Here is a 19,820-nt window from a genome sequence, read left to right on the forward strand (position 1 = left end):
CGCGGCCGGCATGCTCGCGGGAGGGGGTGGTGTTCGAGGTTGCTGGGTGGGGAATAAAATTAAAAACAAATAATCTTTACCTGCCTTACCACCGGGTACCGTGCGCGCTGCCTGGCCTCCGCTCCTAGACGGTGTAATGCTGCAGCCTGGTCCCGCACCGCGTGTTCCTGCAGGAACAAACAGGTAGCAGCACCGAAGCAGGCAACCTCCCACCCCTACCCTAGACCAATCATAACGCTGCAATGGCAGTGTTGTGATTGGTGAGGCAAAACAGAGAGCGCCCCAGGTAGGCCATTTTCTCTATGAAGGCTGCTGAATGCAGCAGCCTCCATAGAGAAAAAGGGAGAGTGGGCGGTCCTGCTCGCGGGCAGGGGGGAGTGGCTTGCCCACTGTTGTTCTTGTTCTTCTTGCTTGTTTCTGATTCGGGATTTGAGGAAGGAATGTTCAGGGTGCCCCTAAATACTAAATTTAGGGGCGTTACAGGTAGGTAAAGGGCAGGAACCAATGGGTCCCTTCCCTGGGGTGGGTAAACCCCCTATCCTGCCACTCTCCTGTAGGAGGGGGGCAGTAGCCTAGTCCTGATTGGGCAGGGCTTCCCATCTTCAAGATGGCGAGAGCCCTGAGATGTGCTTCACCTCGCCTCCCCCACCTGAGGGGTGGGGTTGGCAGAGGCTGGCACACCCCCTTTCCTCCCTTGGGGTTTCCTGCCAGACTTCCCGCCAGAGTGGGGGTCAGAACCGGTGGGGGCCAGTTGCTGAGTACAGCAAGTGGCCTGGAGAAGTTCACAAAGGCGGCATGCCGTTGAAGCTTCCCCTGCTCATCCTGGGGGAGGAGACCTATCACCTCGCCCAGGATGTGCATTGTTGCAGGCCCGTGGATGGCTCTCTACCCAGAGGTCTAGCAACATGTCTGCTGAGTGGCAGCCTAGGCAGCCTAGGCAGCCCCTCAGACAGGACGTGCATTGTAGGTTAGGTTCAGGGGGCAACTCTAAGTTGCCCTCGGTTGTGCATCTTATATTAAATCCCACACTGGCATCAGTGCGGGTTTAATGTGCTGAGAAGTTTGATACCAAACTTCTCAGTCTTCAGTTTAGCCATCATGGTGCTGTGGAGTTCTAATTGACGATCTCCCAGCACCATATAGTCTTAATAGCAGCACTGCACTTACAGTGCCCAGGAATGGACCTGGGTACTGTAGGGGTACAGGGCTCCTGCACCTGTACACATACCACTGGCATAGGCACCCAGCTAGAGGGGTGACTGAGATAAGACAGGGCAGTGTGTGTTGTGGGCATGGCACACAGGGATGTGTGCCATGTCGACTCTCTGTTTTGTTCTGCACCAAGACACTCACCCTGCAAAGGCAGTGTGTGTGTGCTTGGGTACATGGCCTCTAAGGGTGGCAAAATAAGTGCTGCGGCCCTTAGGGGCCTTCTCTGTTCACAAGGCCCTGGGTACCTAGGGTACCATTTACCAGGGGCTGACATGTGGCTAGAGATGCCAATTGGGTTTAGGCTTCATGCAGTTTTAGGGAAGGTACATAAGCCCACGGTACCTGATTGGCAGGAGCCCAGGGCACACTCAGTCAAAGTACATCAGCAATTCAGCAAAATGTGGGGGCATACTATGCAAGAAAGATAGTACTTTCTCACACAACCCCCCCTCCCAAACGAAAGGTGATGAGACTAACCATGCCCTATGGAGTCATCATTGTCTAAGTGGAAGAACCTGGAAAGTCCATCTGCCTTGGCGTGGGCAGTCCCTGGTCTGTGTTCCACTTCAAAGTCTATTTCCTGTAGGGAGATGGACCACCTTAGTAGTTTTGGATTTTCCCCTTTAATTTGCATTAGCCATCTGAAAGGTCTGTGGTCAGTTTGAACCAGGAAGTGAGCACCAAACAAGTATGGCCTCAACTTCTTCAGGGACCAAACCACAGCAAAGGCCTCCCTCTCAATGGCACTCCAACGCTGCTCTCTGAGGAGAAGCCTCCTGCTTATAAAAGCAACAGGTTGGTCATGGCCTTCATCATTGGTCTGGGATAGGACTGCTGCCATCCCTGGCTCAGAGGCATCAGTCTGCACTAGGAACTGCTTGGAATAATCTGGAGCTTTTAGAATTGGTACTGAGCACATTGCTTTTTTCAGGGTGTCAAAGCCTTTTGGCAACTAACTGTCCAGTTAAGCTTCTTGGGCATCTTCCTGGAGGTAAGTTCTGTGAGCGGAGTCACAATGGACCCATATCCCTTCACAAACCTCATGTGGTACCCAGTCAAGCCAAGGAATGCCTTGACTTGAGGTGTGGTTGTTGGAGCTGCCCAGTCCAGGATGGCCTCGATGTTTTGCTGTAAGGGTTGTACCTGGCCTCCACCAACAAGGTGGCCCAAGTACACCACAGTGCCCTGCCCTATCTGGCATTTGGATGCCTTGATAGTTAGGCCTGCCGTTTGCAGGGCTGCTAAAGCCTTCCCAAGGGGGATCAGGTGATCCTGGCAGGTGGAGCTAAAGACTGCAATATCATCAAGATAAGCTGCACTAAAGGACTCCAACGCAGCCAGGACTTAGTTCACCAGCCCCTGGAAGGTGGCAGGGGCATTCTTTAACCCAAAGGGCATCACAGTGAACTGATAATGCCCATCAGGTGTGTAGAATGCTGTTTTCTCTTTTGCTGCTGGGGCCATGCCAATCTGCCAGTACCCTGCAGTTAAGTCAAAGGTACTGAGAAATTTGGCTGCTCCCAATTTGTCTATCAATTCATCTGCTCTTGGGATAGGGTGAGCATCTTTTCTTGGTGACAGAGTTGAGCCCTCTATAGTCCACACAGAACCTCTTTTCTCTCTTTCCACCCTATGGATGAGGTTTGGGGACCAGAACCACTGGGCTAGCCCAGGGGCTCTCAGAGGTTTCAATAACCCCTAACTCCAGCATCTTGCTGACCAGCTTTGATGCTTTCCTTGACTTCGTCTGACTGACAATAGATCTTGTTTTTGACAGGTGCACTGTCACCAGTGTTCACATCATGAGTACACCAGTTTGTCAGACCAGGGGTCAGGGAAAAGAGGCTAGCATACTGTTGCAAGACTTGCTTTCAGTCAGTCTTCTGTTGGGCAGAGAAGGTGTCTGAAAAGACTACACCATCTATTGACCCATCTTGTGGGCTGTAGGAGAGGAGATCAGGGAGAGGTTCACTCTCTGCTTCCTGTTGCTCATCAGTCACCATCAGCATGGTGATGTCAACCCTGTCATTGTAGAGTTTAAGGCGGTTCACATGGATAACCCTTTTGGGTGTCCTGCTTGTGCCCAGGTCAACTAAGTAGGTGACCTCACTCTTTTTCTCTAGGATTGGGTAAGGGCCACTCCATCTATCTTGGAGTGCCCTTGGTGCCACTGGCTTCAAAACCCACACCTGTTGTCCAGGTTGAAATTCAACCAGTGCAGCTTTTTGGTCATACCAGTGCTCCTGGAGCTCCTGGCTGGCCTCAAGATTCTTGGATGCTTTTTCCATGTAGTCAGCCATTCTGGACCTTAGGCCAAGCACCTAGTCCACAATGTCTTGCTTGGGTTCTTGGAGAGGCCTCTCCCAACCCTCTTTCACAAGACAGAGTAGTCCCCTCACAGGATGACCAAACAGAAGTTCAAAGGGGGAAAGCCCTACTCTCTTCGCTGGGGGGTTGGTTGTCGGCCGCCGAGGGGGAGGCTCTTTACCGGGCGACATGCACCGTTGTCGGTGGTTGGACCGCTATATATCGAGCGATGTGTCTATAATGTTTCGCGCAAAGGACACGCATTTTCTGAGCAAAATTTTTGTTGAGGTCAAAGGCGGTAGGTTAGGTTTGGGGGCATGTCGGGCATATGGTTAGTACCCGGGATCAATAGTAGGGGGGTGGGTGTAGAGCCGGATAGCAGATGCTCACAGTTTCCTGTTTTCGGGGCGGGACAGTCAGCGTGGGCGGCTGATGCTTGGTCAGCGCGCAGTGAAGAGGAAGCGTGCTCTTGGTTGCTGTTACCTTCAAACCCCCCCCTCTTTTTCTTCGTCTTAGACGACATATTAAAGTGTGATAAGTGGCTGAGACACCAATCGTGTTATACATTAGGCAGGAGGGTTCATGGCCTGGTTTTCAAGGTTGACTGAGGTTAATAAAAGGTAGTGAATTCAAATCCTGGTATTTCTCTGTTTGAGATATCTCAGTAAACGATGTCAACATTAACTTCTTGAGTTAAGATTCACAGCTGTTGGCATTGCGCACGGCAATAGCACTAGAGACTAACCAAGTCTTTTGTCGTCCCATCTAGTGCTTCATACGCGTTGTCCTTTTGTTTTTCGGCAATAGCTCCTAAGCGTTCCCGGGTTGCCAAGGATGCTCCAGCCACGCAGGAGGTGTTTAGATCACTCCTCGAACTCTGGAAGGTGGCTAAGATTCACAGCATTGATTGGGCTCTAAAAACATTGTCGCAAGGGCCAGAAGAAGGGTCTCAAGAGGCAACTCCCCCATGCAAACGGCAGAGTAGGGTCCCAGCGTGATACAGGGAAACCCTCCCTGAGCCTACCAAGGGTGGCTCTCAGGCCCAAGCGGTACCAGCAGGTGAGGTGGCGCCAGGAGGCCAGTTTCCAGTGGCACAAAGCACAAGCTCAGTGTCCAAAGGGTCCGAACATGGGGAATGTGGGAGGCCTAGCGAGCAGTCACGTGGGGCCCCCCCGTCAGAGAGTTCTCCAGCGGCTTCACAAGAACAAGCATTGGCATAGCCAATAGGTCTCGCTTTTGGGACCTTATAAGTATTTATTTATGCAGCACAATATCGTTGGCACAACAACATCAACCGTTGCATGGCTACACACCTATAAGGTCCCCAAGGTGAGACCTATTGGCTGTGCCAATGCTTGTATGTATTTGAATCTTATACCTGGCCATTTTAGGTATTTTTTTGTAATGTGCCTCTTTCACTGGTGCCTATTACCTCCAACTTATTTTCTCTAGAATGCTCAGTCAATAACTTCTTGATAATCCAATATCTACCACTTTTCAGAAAAGTGGAGTTCTATGAAAAAAACTGAGAAATCACTAAATTGTTCCATGAATCATGTATGATGAAGACTTATCGATCTGTTGTTACTTAGAAAGTAAAACCAATGCACTTGTCCGACTCCCCTTCCTACATCCATGATGGAGACAGGCAAAGCTGTGGAGACTGGAAGCTTATAGGGGAGCCAGCTTCCTTTAAACCAAAAAACTAAACAATGAGCCCTTTTAAAATGTTCTACTCCTAAAACTCTTCTTTACAAGAAAAGATAACGCTGTGGGTGCTATGGAACGCTGACCCATCCTTTCTGGGATTGTGGGGACCGTGAACGCTCACAAGTCTCACCTCCGTCCTATCTCATCCTGCACTACCTTCTTCTCAGTAGTCTTCTGTTTGTGGCCAGTCGGTTATCCAGGAGCCTTTGGGAAGGTGTGAAGGACCAGTAACGTAACAAGGATGCCAGGGGGCCTGGTGCACGAAAGACAAATGGACCCTTTGACTGCTGTTGGGGATTAGTAAAATACAGCAATTATCAGGGTTCACTGTACCCCTCTGGTTTCTGGGCCCTGGTGCAACTGCACCTGCTACACCAATGGTAGTTACGTCCCTGGGAGAGACATGGGACCACAGCAAATGGCGGTGGCCCCGGTGGCAGCAGGCACATCTTCAAAACGACAGCCAGTGCAAAAGGTAGGAGTTGGAAAGACCTTTGATGAGGACAGAGAATAAAGTTTTCTTGCCTGTCAGTGTGAATAGTCTCATCCTTCTATTGGACAGGAGCCCAGCTAAACAAGTAGGGGCAAAGTCAGTATGTCTGACCTTGGCAAGCTGGAAAAGGGTTTATTTTGTTTTATTGCATGCATATGCCACAAAATAAAAAAGAATATAAACCATCACCTAAACGTGCCCGCCTCACGCTTGCAATAAAATATTTTCATTTATAAAATATTCATCTATTGGCCTGTTTAACTAGCGATATTTTTTTTAAAATAACAACCCTTTCAGTTGCACCATTCATTTTATTAATATTATTTGATTAGGAGACAAGAAAAACTCACCACCTAACTGAGCACTCAAATGGCAGGCAGATGTAATGTTACGATATGACTTAAACACCTAACAAGAGAAACTTTAACATTAACAAAAATGCATTTGAGACCTATTGGTTTTGTCAATGGTTCTAGCCAAGCTGTATAGCACCCACAAGACTTTGCACCATTGCTTTTCTAAAAAAAAAAAAAAAGGCTATGGCTTGACTGGCCACCTCATTTTGTAGGTGTGTGCACGAAGCATGAGCATGCCCATTAAATGACGCAGGCATCTTTTTCTTTATGTTTGCCAATCACAGTTGTATTTGTAAGAAGGAAAAAAAGTATCTGAAAAAGGCAGTGCGGTTTGGTATCAAAAGCCACTGGGCGATGAAGAAGTGTTTCATTGCCAAATGTAATCCACCCAGCCTCCAGCTCCTCGTTGCGACAGTAAACAAAGCCGCTACAGGACAAAACGCAATGTTAGCTGAGATTTTGAAACACTCAACACGTTCTGTAAAACTCCGCTCATGGTAAACTATAAATGCATAAATCGCGGCTCTCACTTCACACCGATATGTACACAGAGAATTTGAAAAGAATAACCCTTGAAACCCTCTCCTGCCCGTGTTTCAACCAGTAAATAGTGGCAGGATAATTAACTGCGTGACTTATTACACATTCACCTGTAGATGTTACTGCGATGCCCTTCGAAGACTAGTACTTAAAAAATAATCACATCAATTACCACAACGAAAGATGCTATGTAGATGTTGAGCAAATCACAAAATGCAGATTACAAAAAAAATCACAGTAAAAATGTAAATAATGACAACATTTTGGTAATTGAAAGTCACTCTTTTGCAAATATATTTACATTATCGCAATCAGTCAACATGAACTTTGCTTTCTAGCCAGCAAAATGCAAACTAAAGTATAACAAATGCTCTTCACCGCTACATCATGTAATTAAAGAAATCGTGACGTAAAAACTGAAAAAAGGACTCACATCAGTTCAGGATATTTAGCCCTGTAGCAGCAAACACCCAACATTGCATCAACAAGCATTGGCTGCGCGCGTGCCTCGCGCTCAGTGTAGAGGGGGGGGCGCTGAGAACAGCAAAGCGGCCACGAAAGTGAAAGTGATCACGATCGCGATCAAGCACGGCGAGCGATGCGCTTAATGAGCATGTCGAGAAATGCCATTTGGCACCTCTGCTCGTAAGTGCGCGCCTGCGCACATGCACGGAAGCTGTAGGCCGGCCATGGTAGCATTTTTGAAGCCCTTACTAAAAGTCTCGCCAGACCAGCGCATGCGCTGTGTCAGGCGAGACCTAAAAAAGGGCTGTCACCCAGCCCCCTGCAGTGGTAACCCTCGTTGGTGACTCAACCATGCCCATGTCGGTACCGGTTCAGGTTGGGGTGTCATCGGTGCCGCAGCCCAGTGGGCAGGTATCCACCTATTTGTGATGCAATATGGCAGTGGGGCCTCAAATGTTTGGTTTCAGTTGGGGGTGGCGGGCCAGTCACTGCTAGTACCGACAGCTATTACGCAGGTTCCGACCGCTAATTCTGGCCCAGGGTCACACGCTACGTTGGGCCCGGCACCTCAGGCCCCCCTAACCGTCAATCCAATGCTTTATGACGCTGCGTCTCCCGCCTTAACCCCATCAGTGGCCATTACGTGGCACGTGCCAGAAGAGACCAAAGGAAAGATTTTTAAAAGGGAATATGTTGATGTTTTTGACCTAATCAATGCGGGCGTGGTTGAGAGAAAAAACAAAATACTAAAGGAGGGTGAGCCCAATCATTAGAGGGTATGGGTGGAATGGTCTATCAAGAATTGGGTGACAGGGTTTCTATTTACTAGGCCTGGGCGAAGCACTACGCTACGCTCGCGTAGTTTGCGAAGTTCGCGCTACTTCGCACTACGCGAACTGCACGTAGCACAGTGCGAACACGCGTAGCGTAGTGTTGCGTAGTGCTGCGGTCATTTTTTGCTTGCTCGCGACCGCGAGCAAGCAAAATGACATCCTGGCGAGACTTTTTCCTTGTTCGCGATCGCGAGCATGGAAAATAAACCTCCCGGCGAGATTCCCAACGCGAGAAGGTCAGGTTTCTCATTGCGAGGGGTCGCGTATGCTCGCGACCGCTCGCGATGAGAAACTACCAGTTCGCGTTGAGAAAGCTGCAGCTCGAGTAAAAATCTACTCGAGCAGCAGAAAACTACAGCTCGCACTGTGCAAGATGCCATTTTCAATGATTGCACAGTGCCGGTTGCTTGTCCGCACTGTGCAATCATTGAAAACAACATCTTGCACAGTGCGAACATGTTACTTCGCAGTTCGCGAAGTGCTACGCGTAGCTCGCGTAGTGCGAACTTCACTTTGCGTAGCTTCGCGAAGTGCTACTTCGCGAACTACGCCCACCCTTACTATTTACTCTGCGATTCAGGTTGAGAAGTTCCCCGTCGTGGCCGCGCAGCTGTTTAGCTGAATGTCTATGATTCATGCTGCAGCCTCTGATTTTCCAGACTCCGCGTGGATGCAGTATGACATGAAGTTTAGACAAATGAAGGCAGTGAGGCCAGAAATGGCATGGAACCAGAGAGAGATGAACATGTACCATGCAGATCACAAAGTTTAATGTAATGTCAACAGGTCAGTGGGTTACCGCTTTTGTCAGAGACTTCCTTTTGTTAGTTGCAGTTTACACTGAGCTATTAACTGTCATCAAAGAACTGCGTGCAGACTTCAAGGAATAGATTAGAGCTTTATCGATTTCCCCCCCCCAGACTTTCATTATTCTAATGTTGCCAAAGGCTTCATTTGGGTACAAATCAGTTCTTGTTACTAAAGAGAGCCCCAATCCATTGTGTTAGATTTTAAATTCAGAGTTTGTGCTTCTCCAGACCAAGTACTCTTCACCTATACTACCTACCTGTATGGATAACATATGAATCCACCCCTTGTTGTCTTTTGTCTGATGTATCATTTCCTATACACTGATTTACACACCAATGATAGATATTCTCTGTGTAATGAGTGTGTTATGTAAAATGCTATGACACTCTTCACTTTTATGAGTGACGCTATCAAATTAATTAAATGCATCTGAGAGAAAGGGGTTATGGAGACTGTTAAAGGGTTGTAGGGAGGGAATCCATGGTGGAGTTGGTCATGGGGGGGCACCAAAAAACATTGTCGCACTGGGCGCCACCAGTGCTAAAGCCGGCACTGACCCCTACTCTTGGACTACTACTGTGAAAGTTTGTGAGTTTGCAAAGCTAGAAAATCTGCATCTGTTTGTTAGAACAAAACTGCAAGCTCAAATTCATGACTTGGGTTAATGTGTTTGACAAGAGCAAGAAGGACAAATAATGGAGGCTGCTGCATGTTTACTTTCAGCTGTTAAACTTGAAACATGCGATCGAAGTTTCAGTAGATTATTTGGGATTTTGTTTTTTTGGGCCATGCAAAGCTTAAAACGGGTTAGGTGGAAGTTCTCCTTTAAGAAAGGCCATGATATCACAACTATTGCTAGCATAAAATGCCTTTTGAGGATCATGTGCTCACACTCCTTTGTGAAAAAAGCGCTGCACTTTTTCACTATTCTAATAACATTTGGGGGCATATTATCAAGAAACGGTGTTAAAATTATCGCCGCTTTTTGCCGCTAAAGCGGCGATAATGGGCTTGATAATATGGCCTTGAGAATTCCTATAGAAGCCCATGTTCTAGTGTCAACATGGGCTTCTATTGGAATTCTCTGCGGCATATTATCAAGCCCATTATCGCCGCTTCAGCGGCAGTTTTCTGCTGCTAAAACGGCGATAATTTTAATGCCGTGCTTGATAATATCCCCCTCGGTATAGGCATGTATCAATATGATACATGCCTATAAATTTACATTTTGTGACTATCACTAAAACATAAGAATAATTCTTGATTATGCTTATGATTCTCTGTACCCACTGTAACCATAGCCAATGGGCAATTTCGAATTATTGCTGTACCTCAAAATGGTTGTGTTTGTTTCACTTTGTCCAGATCATTCTGGGCTGTGTGGTACAACATTCAATAAAATATGTTGTGGAAAAAAGGACAACATAATATGAGAAATAGTACAATTATGCATCAGACAGCATGTCCTCAGTGAATAATTTTATGCTATATACAATTACGCATTGGAGAAATGGGATTCCAGGGAACATGTCACATGACATTAGTAGATATACACTTAAAAGCTCTGCCTGTGCAGTTTTCCAGAGGTACTATAGGGACTGTTTGTGATTTCTCCAACGTATCAAACCTGAACTCATTCATGAAAGTACCAGTTTGAGTGCAGATTTATTACTTTGCTTTCTTGTATATGCATATAAGGCTGAAATACAAACACAGCACCTGATTCACAAAGGTAAACTCAGACCTGAAGTCTAACTTTAGACATGAAGTCTAAGGCCCCGATTCACAAAGGTAAAGTTAGACCAAAAGTCTAACTTAGACCAAAAGTCTAAATGGACTACTTTCGGTATTAGCAAAGGTAAGTTACTACTAGTAATTATACTACTAGGAAAGTGACTAGTAACTTTACTACTGTAATGCTACAGGCAATTATATATTGTGTGATTGTGTATTGACCATTGACTCAATGTTGCTTTAATTACATTTGTGAACACAGTTTTCTCTTGTGTCTGTCTGACCCTGCCTTTCAGCTGGGAACGCAGACAGGCCCAGGTTACCTGCGCACACATATATTGTTTATGTTTATCACTTTACCGAGTGGTAGAGATAAGCTGCTAGTACAGATAGTGTGAGCTGCGTAGCCCAAGGATGAGAAAGCAAAGAATTCTGCCTCAGCTCTCATCGGAGCCTTGTCAGCTCTGTTGAGTGACCTCAATGCAAAGAGTGCAGCCAGCACCTACAGTGCAGATGAAGGAGGGGAGCTTCTAGAAGCCTCTCTCTGTGTTAGTAAGAGTATAAAGACGGAGACCTCTTGACGCTTGACAGGAACTCTTCTAGGAGTAAACGCACTGCCTAGGTATCTCTCCTGGTTGAGAGCTTCCACCTAAAGACTGTCAAAGGGTTCCCCAGCAGTGCTGACAGGATCATACAAGGCAGACAGCCGGTGAAGTATTTCAAGTTCTAATTACATAATCTTGTGTAGTTTAAGTTATTTTTCTATACATTTATTCTTGTGTATATACATTTACTTTATGCATTTATTTTACATGTGCATTATTGCTATATGGGAACCTGCTGCAATAAATATTCCTCTTTACTTGGCAAATGAGTGTTGAGCTTTCTCTACATTGTATTTTGGTATTCTAAAGTGTGCAGAGTCTTACTTTGAAGAGTGTTCACATTGTGTCCTGGTATTTTGAAGTTGTGCTCCTATGCTCAGGTGTTCTGGAGGAAAAGCAGAACAACTACTAGTAAAGTTACTAGTCATAAAGTAGTTACTTACCATTGCGAATACTAAAAAGTAGTAAAGGTAAACTTTTGGTCTAAGTTAGACTTTGGTCTAACTTTACATTTGTGAATCAGGCTCACAGTGTTTTACACAGTTTCATTGTGTTTGCAGCTGCCTAACGTTTTCAGGTAGTCTACACATCCTTTATGAGCAGAAGTCCAGAGAATTTGTACATTTTATTTCATAACACTGGTATGCCCTTGATAGACTTGTTTTAGGGGTCTGTGCTGAAAAATTGTCTAAATGGCTTACTGCACCTGTACAGACAAATTGCGCAAGGAGATAGGTCAGGAAACACCACCATGCCAAGCTTTTTAAAAAAATGCCTGTACACCTTGATGATTCTATTTAAGAACAAGCTGTGCTGGTGTCTGGGGGAGGAAGTGCAGTTTTTGTGGTACCGTGGGTGTGCGCCTGTTAGACAAAAAGAAGTGGTGGAGGAGGTTTGAGGGGTTGGTGCATGTTATATGTTCCTTTTAATGATAACAGCCTGTCCCTCAGGCGAAGCATGAAATCATACTGAGACTGCAATAGCACTAACATCTTGTAATTTGGTTGTTTTCTGATGTGTTCTGTGTGATTTATTATATGCTCAATCGATAAGCCATCATCGTTTAGCCCAGTATTTCCAAAACTGTGAGTCAGTCGTGAGCTGTTCTTGTGTGGCTGTCGAGTGTCAGGAACAAGCGGGAGGGCATGTGGGGGGCGAAACAGAGTGAAACACAACCGACCGTGTTAATTGCTTTAAAAAAATAAATAAATAAAACAGATGCTAAAATTGTAACCAGTAGATTGATATAGTACTTAGTCCCTGCTCTCAGGGAGGGCTTAATACAAGGATTCGGATGACAAATGCAAGCCATGGACAAATGGGGAGAAAGAATTGGAGAGGGACAATGGAGCCAACAAATGAGAAGCCTGTGGGTGGGCTGAAGCCCACAAAGTATATGCAACATATCTTGAAGAAAAAGGACCCAAAATAGTCCCAAACATTCGCCAGCTCAGAGCTGGAGCTAGTCCAGTACCACCCATGACCAACAACTGGTACTGCAACAACCTCCTATACAACATAATGGAGGCAGGGACTTAAAGTAAAAGTCCAAAGGAACTAAGGTTAAATTAACATATTTTAACGTTTCAAAAATATAAATACATGTAATTTAATATTTATATATAATAAAACCATAATTATTAGCCATTTTTTAATTTAGAAACATATATAATTTTATTTTTCAGAAAATAATTAAATTCATTTACATTTATTCTGTACATAACTTTCATTAATTTGTACCACATAATACATAAATATAACTGTTATACCTCTGTGTGAACAATTACACATAATAACTTTACACTTGTAAATTGGGCTACACTCCCTGGGCTCAGTGGGTGGATACATGCAAGCCCAGAACCTTGTGACTGGCTCAAGATGATCTTTGTTGAATAGGGTAGCATAACATGAAACTTATGATGCAACTATGGACTGAAAGAGTATTCTAAAATGCTACACATTCAAAACCTGACAGTACCAAAATCTGACTGCAACAAACGTTTGTAAAATTCTGTATGCCTACAAATTCATTAGAGACAACTAGGCATTGACACACCTTTCGATCTAGCACAATTTTTAGTTTTGTATGTTGATATTAGAATATATGCTAAAATCTAAGTAATCATTGTGAAGGGGACAATGAAAACTGGTTGATGTTTCAAAAATGAGTTTTATCAGAGGCTAGTTTCCAAACTTATGTAAAGAGCTGGATATTCCCCTTGCTACAATAAATGCAGAGGTGAAGATTTCCTTTATAGAACATATATTGTAAACAGAAATGTTTAAGAGTAGAAACAATATTAATCCTTACTTGGGAATGGAGTCATTTTCAATAGGGCACCATGCATAGACCTCGCATATCTTGGTTTTGTTATTGTAGGGTATGCATCTCCCAGTCATCACACCTAAAGGAAAAGAAAAGGGAATGTGAGCATGTATGGATTTAAATGACACAGATAAATATTTATTAAAGTGTTTCTCTGGAGTAAAACATCTGGTCTGAAGATAGTAAAAATTGGCCCAAGACTGTTTAAGACTTTCTAAAGCCAAAACCCTTTGAAAATCAAAACCATCCTTCCTCCTTACTACTGTCATTATAAGAGGTCAATCAAAGGAAAAACTTTAGTAAATTAAAATCAGTATTATGGATACTGCCAATCATGAGTACATTGCTATCATAAACAAAAAATTATGGAAAACCAGGGCATTGACTTCTGTTTTCTGTCTGCACCGCAGTGGCCATATGAGGGTTGCAGTTTAAAAAATATTTTCTCAAGCAAAAACAATAACTACTGACTTCTCTCTTTAATCAAAATACATCAGTGTACACATCAAAGGATGATCCCAAAAGAGGACCTGATAAGCCGCCTGTGCCATTTTGAACCTAAAAGTCTTCTTGTACAACACTACATTTAAAGGACAGACAGCTACTAGTTGCATTTGGCCATGGTCGTTTCCGAGTATAAATACTTTTATAAGTTCTTGAACGAGTTCAATGAAGTTTCCAATAGCACAAAGGCAGTTTAGCTGGAAATGTAGAAATTCACCAGGGAGCTCAATATGCAATTTCAGAAGCACTACCTTACCATGGCCATTGCTGTAGCATAACGTGATTAGGCATCTCGAGGAGCTTCTGAGATTCCCACTATACAAGAAACAATTGCTCAGCTATAGCACTGCTAGCCTCCAAACCATATATTGTATTCGTATTGTGGTCCTGGCTTTGTTCCATTGTCCTGGATGCCTGTTTTAATGATATTGGGGGTCTAACCTGCTGCATGTCCCTATGAGAACCAGCCAATTGAGGTTCCCCTTATACTGGAGGGCCTCTTACATCACAGATCCTGCAGGGGTGTATCATATGCCTCAGTGCTCCTATGAAACAGGCAGGTGCACAAACCACTTCTTGATTGCTGAATCCAAGATTGTATGAGTCATGAAGGAGGATCAACATTCAAACATCTGTGCATGCCTCAATACCCAGAGCTCAATTACATAATCAGCAAAATCAAAATTCAAACATCTGTGCCTGCCTCAATACCCAGAGCACAATTACATAATCAGCAAAATCAACATTCAAACATCTGTGCATGCCTCAATACCCAGAGCACAATTACATAATCAGCAAAACAATGTCATACCTAATTAGGCAATCTAAGATCAGTGTAAACAATCAGAGGCCATATTGGGCATCCAAACTCTTCACGTTCTCTTCACCGCTGGTGTACCATAAGTTGTGAATGGGTTCAGAACACTGTATCACTGCTAGCAATCAGGAATGAGTTTGAGTTAAGCCTGGCGCAAGGGTGAATAGTCTCATACAATTCAGGATCCTGCATAATTTTTATAGCATACCTTATTACTTTAGTATTTTTTCACCTGTGGTTCCATAACTGGCTCTTGAACAGCTGCTTCAAACGTTTGTGAAAGCTGCTCAGCACAATACTTCCTACATCTAGGGCTACTTGGGTGAAACTATTTGGGGGGCAAGTTTTTATTGCCATAATCATAAATGTGCCACTTTTGTCACCCAGTCGACCATCTGCTCCATAAGTTGTTGAGCTCATCAAACGCTTTCTTCTGCTCAAAAGGGTGAAACTTTAAGTCACTGGGGTGCAGGGTAGTGCATGACACTGTGCAAAAATTCACTGGTCAACTGTAAGATGCTAATGGTTTTATTAAACTATTTGAAAGGTTATATTATTACCCAGGTAGGCACAATACCCACAATTGAATTGATTATATATGTAACAGGAGACAAAAAATCTATCATTCTACTTCATACTTGCAGATTCTGTAAGAATCTCAGGTATTCTACTTTTCGTCTTAAAGTGAGATATCTGGAATACTAGTGAGGTGGAAACATAATAAATACAAAGGGACTGATTACGATGGCGGTCGGATGGGTGTCCGAATGCCATTGTTGCAGGAATGGGACTGACTGACAGGTGGTCCTGGCCACCAAATTACCATTCAAACGCCGTGGAGGCAGTTGGAAACATGCCTCTTTGCTTTGAGGCCTGTGCTGTGGCCTGATAAAGCTACGCTCAACAAAAGAGGGTTTTGGCCCTTAATTAGCAAAGCTAGGCCAATATTATCAATACCAAAGTGAAAGAAGTGCCAATACTGATATTCAATCAAAACCTCATTGTGATCTAATCATCACTTTTCTTTTTTCATTTCAATAGAAAAACGGTCAATCCATTATTTATGACAATTTACACAAAACATAATTACAACACATCTGATCAATAAACAACTATGCACACATATTTAGACATCACACTTAATTGACAATGAAAGACAAAAAATGGACAAAGATTCATACATTTTTTTAACAAGTAAACAAGCTCAAGTTCCCAAAAACTTTGAGAAAAAAAAATGATAAAGGAGGAAAAAAGAAAAAAACAACAAGGCCCAAAAGTGAATTTTTAAACAAATAATATTTCAACAACCCTAGTTATTGGGCATAGACCAGAGAGTGTACAGTCAAGGGCAACTTAATGGTTTAATCAAAACTTGTTTTGAACAGTTCATTCAGACATTATAAAAGAAGGTTGGCCTAACATTCTGTTTTGTTTCCACTTGAAAGGTCATTGTATGGTCAACGCGTTTCGAACCCAGAAAGTCGTTTGTGGGTTCTCATCAGGACCTAGAACTAGAGCTTAGTCTGAGGTCAGCCGATCTCAGATCCTATTATTTTGAGAAGAGGGAATTTTAATTGCGGCGTAAAAACACCATGTTTATAACAAGAACTTTGAAACTCCAATGATGGTAAAGTATGGGAGGGCAGTGATTTTCACGGGCGTAGTGAATTTGATTTTGGAGCAAAACGCTAAAAATTCCAAGACACTGTAAATTCAAGATACCTTTTTGTTGTTTGAAGGATAATTGTAGAGCGCAAGTATAAACTCCCAACTTAGTGTCGCCCTTTTAGTACTGTTTTCGAGGGTCCAGCGACTTCCGTCTTCCCATCATCCACAAGAACACCATCCGCATCACGACCAGCACTGACAACACCCCACCCTCCGCCGAACACCTGCATTTCCAGATTCACACCGACCCGAAGACCACCCTCAGAGGCACCTTGATCTACCGACCTCCGGGACCACGCACTCAATTCAGCGAGGACATCGCCGACTTCGTCAGTCCGCACGCCCTCCCCTCCGCCGACTACATCCTCCTAGGGGACTTCAACTTCCACCTGGAGAACAACAACGACTGCAACACCAGCACCCTGCTCGACAACCTCGCCAACCTTGGACTCAAGCAGCTGGTATCCACACCCACCCACCTCGCCGGACACACACTCGACGCCAACTTCTCATCCAGCAAAGACATCGCCTTCAGCCACGCCACAGAACTCCACTGGACGGACCACAGATGCATCCACTTCACCTTCAGTAGAACGACGATCCACCACCACCAGCAACAGGTTGCCCGAAGAAGCTGGAACAAGATCACAGCCGACCAGCTCGCCGCTTCCCTGAGCCAGCACCCTCCGGCCAGCTCAGCGAACCCCAGCCAGGCTGCCGACAACCTCTCGAAGTGGATCAGCAAATGCGCAGACGAACTCGCCCCTCTGAGGATCCCGCCCAGCAGACCAGGCAATAAGAGAGCCCCATGGTTCACCGACGAACTCAAGAGCTCCAAGAAGAACTGCCGAGCCCTCGAGAAAGCCTGGAGAAAGGAACCCACGCCGGACAACAGGACCACCCTCAAGCTCGCCACCCGGAAACACCACCAATTGATCCGCACCGCCAAGAAAACTGCATTGAAGGACCGGCTGGACAACAACGCACACAACTGCAAGGAACTCTTCAACATCGTGAAAGAGCTCTCCAACCCCAACGCCGGAAACAACGACATCACCCCATCGCAAGACCTCTGCAACTCCCTCGCCTCCTACTTCCACAACAAAATCGCAGACATACACAACAGCTTCAGCACTCAACCGACGCACGCCACGACCACAGCAACGCCACCCACCACCACCCTCCGCGCCTGGACCCCAGTCAACACCGAAGACACCGTCCACATGATGAACTCCATCCACTCCGGATCTCCGACCGACCCCTGCCCTCACCACGTCTTCAACAAAGCCGACGCTGTCATCGCACCCCACCTGCGGGACATCATCAACACCTCATTCGACACCGCCACCTTCCCCGAGAGCTGGAAGCACGCCGAACTCAGCGCTCTACTCAAGAAACCCACAGCAGACCCCACCGAACTCAAGAATTACCGCCCCATCTCTCTACTCCCGTTTCCAGCCAAAGTCATCGAAAAGACCGTCAACAAACAGCTGGCCGCCTTCCTCGAGACGAACGGATCCCTCGACCCATCGCAGTCGGGATTCCGTGCCAACCACAGCACCGAGACCGCCCTCATCGCCGCCACTGACGACATCCGAGCCCTGATGGACAACGGAGAAACAGCGGCCCTCATCCTCCTAGACCTCTCCGCGGCCTTCGACGCGGTCTGCCACCGCACCCTAGTGCAGCGCCTCAGCAACGTCGGAATCCAGGAGAAGGCACTGGGATGGATCGTCTCCTTCCTCGACGGAAGAACACAAAGAGTCCGCCTACCACCGTACAAGTCAGAGGCCACCGAAGTCATCTGCGGCGTCCCTCAAGGATCCTCGCTGTGCCCTACTCTCTTCAACGTCTACATGAGCCCCCTCGCGGCCATCGCACGCCAACACAACCTCAACATAATCTCCTACGCCGACGACACCCAGCTGATCCTCTCCCTGACTAACGACCCCGCCAGAGCCAACCTGCTCGAAGGGATGAGAGAGGTAGCCGAGTGGATGACGACGAGCCGCCTGAAACTGAACTCAGATAAGACGGAGGTCCTCATCCTGGGCTCCTCGCCCTCCGCCTGGGACGACTCCTGGTGGCCCCCCGCCCTAGGCCCCGCACCCAAACCGACGGACCACGCACGCAACCTGGGTTTCATCCTGGACTCCTCCCTCTCCATGACCAGGCAAGTCAACGCCGTCTCCTCGTCGTGCTTCAACATCCTGCGCATGCTTCGGAAGATCTTCTGGTGGATCCCCGCAGAGACCAGGAAGACCGTCACCCAGGCCCTCGTCACCAGCCGACTGGACTACGGCAGCGCACTCTACGCCGGAACCACCGCCAAGATCCAGAAGAGACTCCAGCGCATCCAGAACGCCTCAGCCAGACTCATCCTCGACATCCCACGACACAGCCACATCTCCGGACACCTAAGAGACCTGCACTGGCTCCCGGTCAACAAGAGAATCACCTTCCGCCTCCTTACCCACGCACACAAAGCTCTCCACGATCAAGGGCCGAGCTACCTCAACAACCGCATCAACTTCTACGCTCCCAAACGCCACCTCCGTTCTGCCAGCCACGCCCTCGCCGCCGTCCCACGCATCCGCAGAGCCACTACAGGAGGAAGGTCCTTCTCCTACCTGGCCGCCAAGACCTGGAACTCCCTCCCGGCCGACCTGCGCCTGACCCAAGACCACCCCTCCTTCAGGAAGAAGCTTAAGACCTGGCTGTTCGAGCAGTAGCGGCACCCCCCCCCCCCAGCGCCTTGAGACCCTACGGGTAGGTAGTGCGCTCTATAAATGTCTTGATTGATTGATCTTTCAGTAAGGGTAAGGATTTCTAGCAAATACCGTGGCAATTTCCTCCCCCGTCTTTTTGATCTATAGAAGTGGAGTGTGTATCTCCAAGACCCAGTTCCGTGCTCCGTCTCTTTTATCCAACCATGCCAATAATTTGGTAGCCTTCTCTCCTAGCTCATATACTCGCCTTTGGGTCATTCTGGCATAGGTCTTTACGGCTTCCTCAGCTATGTCTTTAAGCTCTTTTTGTTTAATGCAGATCTGCTGTCTTGCCTGCGTTGCTATCTCGTTGGTCCCTGTAACACTCTTTTCCAATTTTAGTATGTCTGGCTCTAGTGTATCACACAGGACGCGTTGTTCCTTTCTTTTCCCTCCCACTGTGGCTTGGACATATCCCCGCATGACTACCTTATAAGCTTCCCATAGCGTGCAGGTCGACTCCATTGTTCCTGAGTTTTCTAGGAATTATTGTGCGTTCTACTAAATTTTCCCTCACCTGGCTATCTCCTAAGAGCCAGGAGTTCATTCTGGAGGGCAGGGTGTAGTCCCTTGCAGTTCCCTTTAGCCGTGTTTCTACTGGGGAGTGATCGGAATGTTCTGTCCCATTGAACCAGTGCATATGTGCCCCCAGTGTCATGAGATAATGTAAGC

At 46.3% G+C, this 19,820-nt stretch overlaps 1 protein-coding gene across 4 annotated transcripts in view; it reads right to left on the reverse strand.

The window, feature by feature from the left end:
- P2RX1 (purinergic receptor P2X 1) overlaps positions 1-19,820 on the reverse strand; it is a 997,156-nt gene that overhangs the window by 369,027 nt on the left and 608,309 nt on the right. For all 4 annotated transcript variants that reach the window (XM_085646926.1, XM_085646924.1, XM_085646927.1 and 1 more), the window contains one exon: positions 13,377-13,470. In XM_085646926.1, coding sequence (XP_085503052.1) covers positions 13,377-13,470 — 94 coding nt within the window. The remainder of the gene's footprint in view (positions 1-13,376; positions 13,471-19,820) is intronic.

This window comes from Triturus cristatus, chromosome 3_2 (genome assembly GCF_964204655.1).
Source record: "Triturus cristatus chromosome 3_2, aTriCri1.1, whole genome shotgun sequence".
Taxonomy (NCBI): Eukaryota; Metazoa; Chordata; class Amphibia; order Caudata; family Salamandridae; genus Triturus; species Triturus cristatus.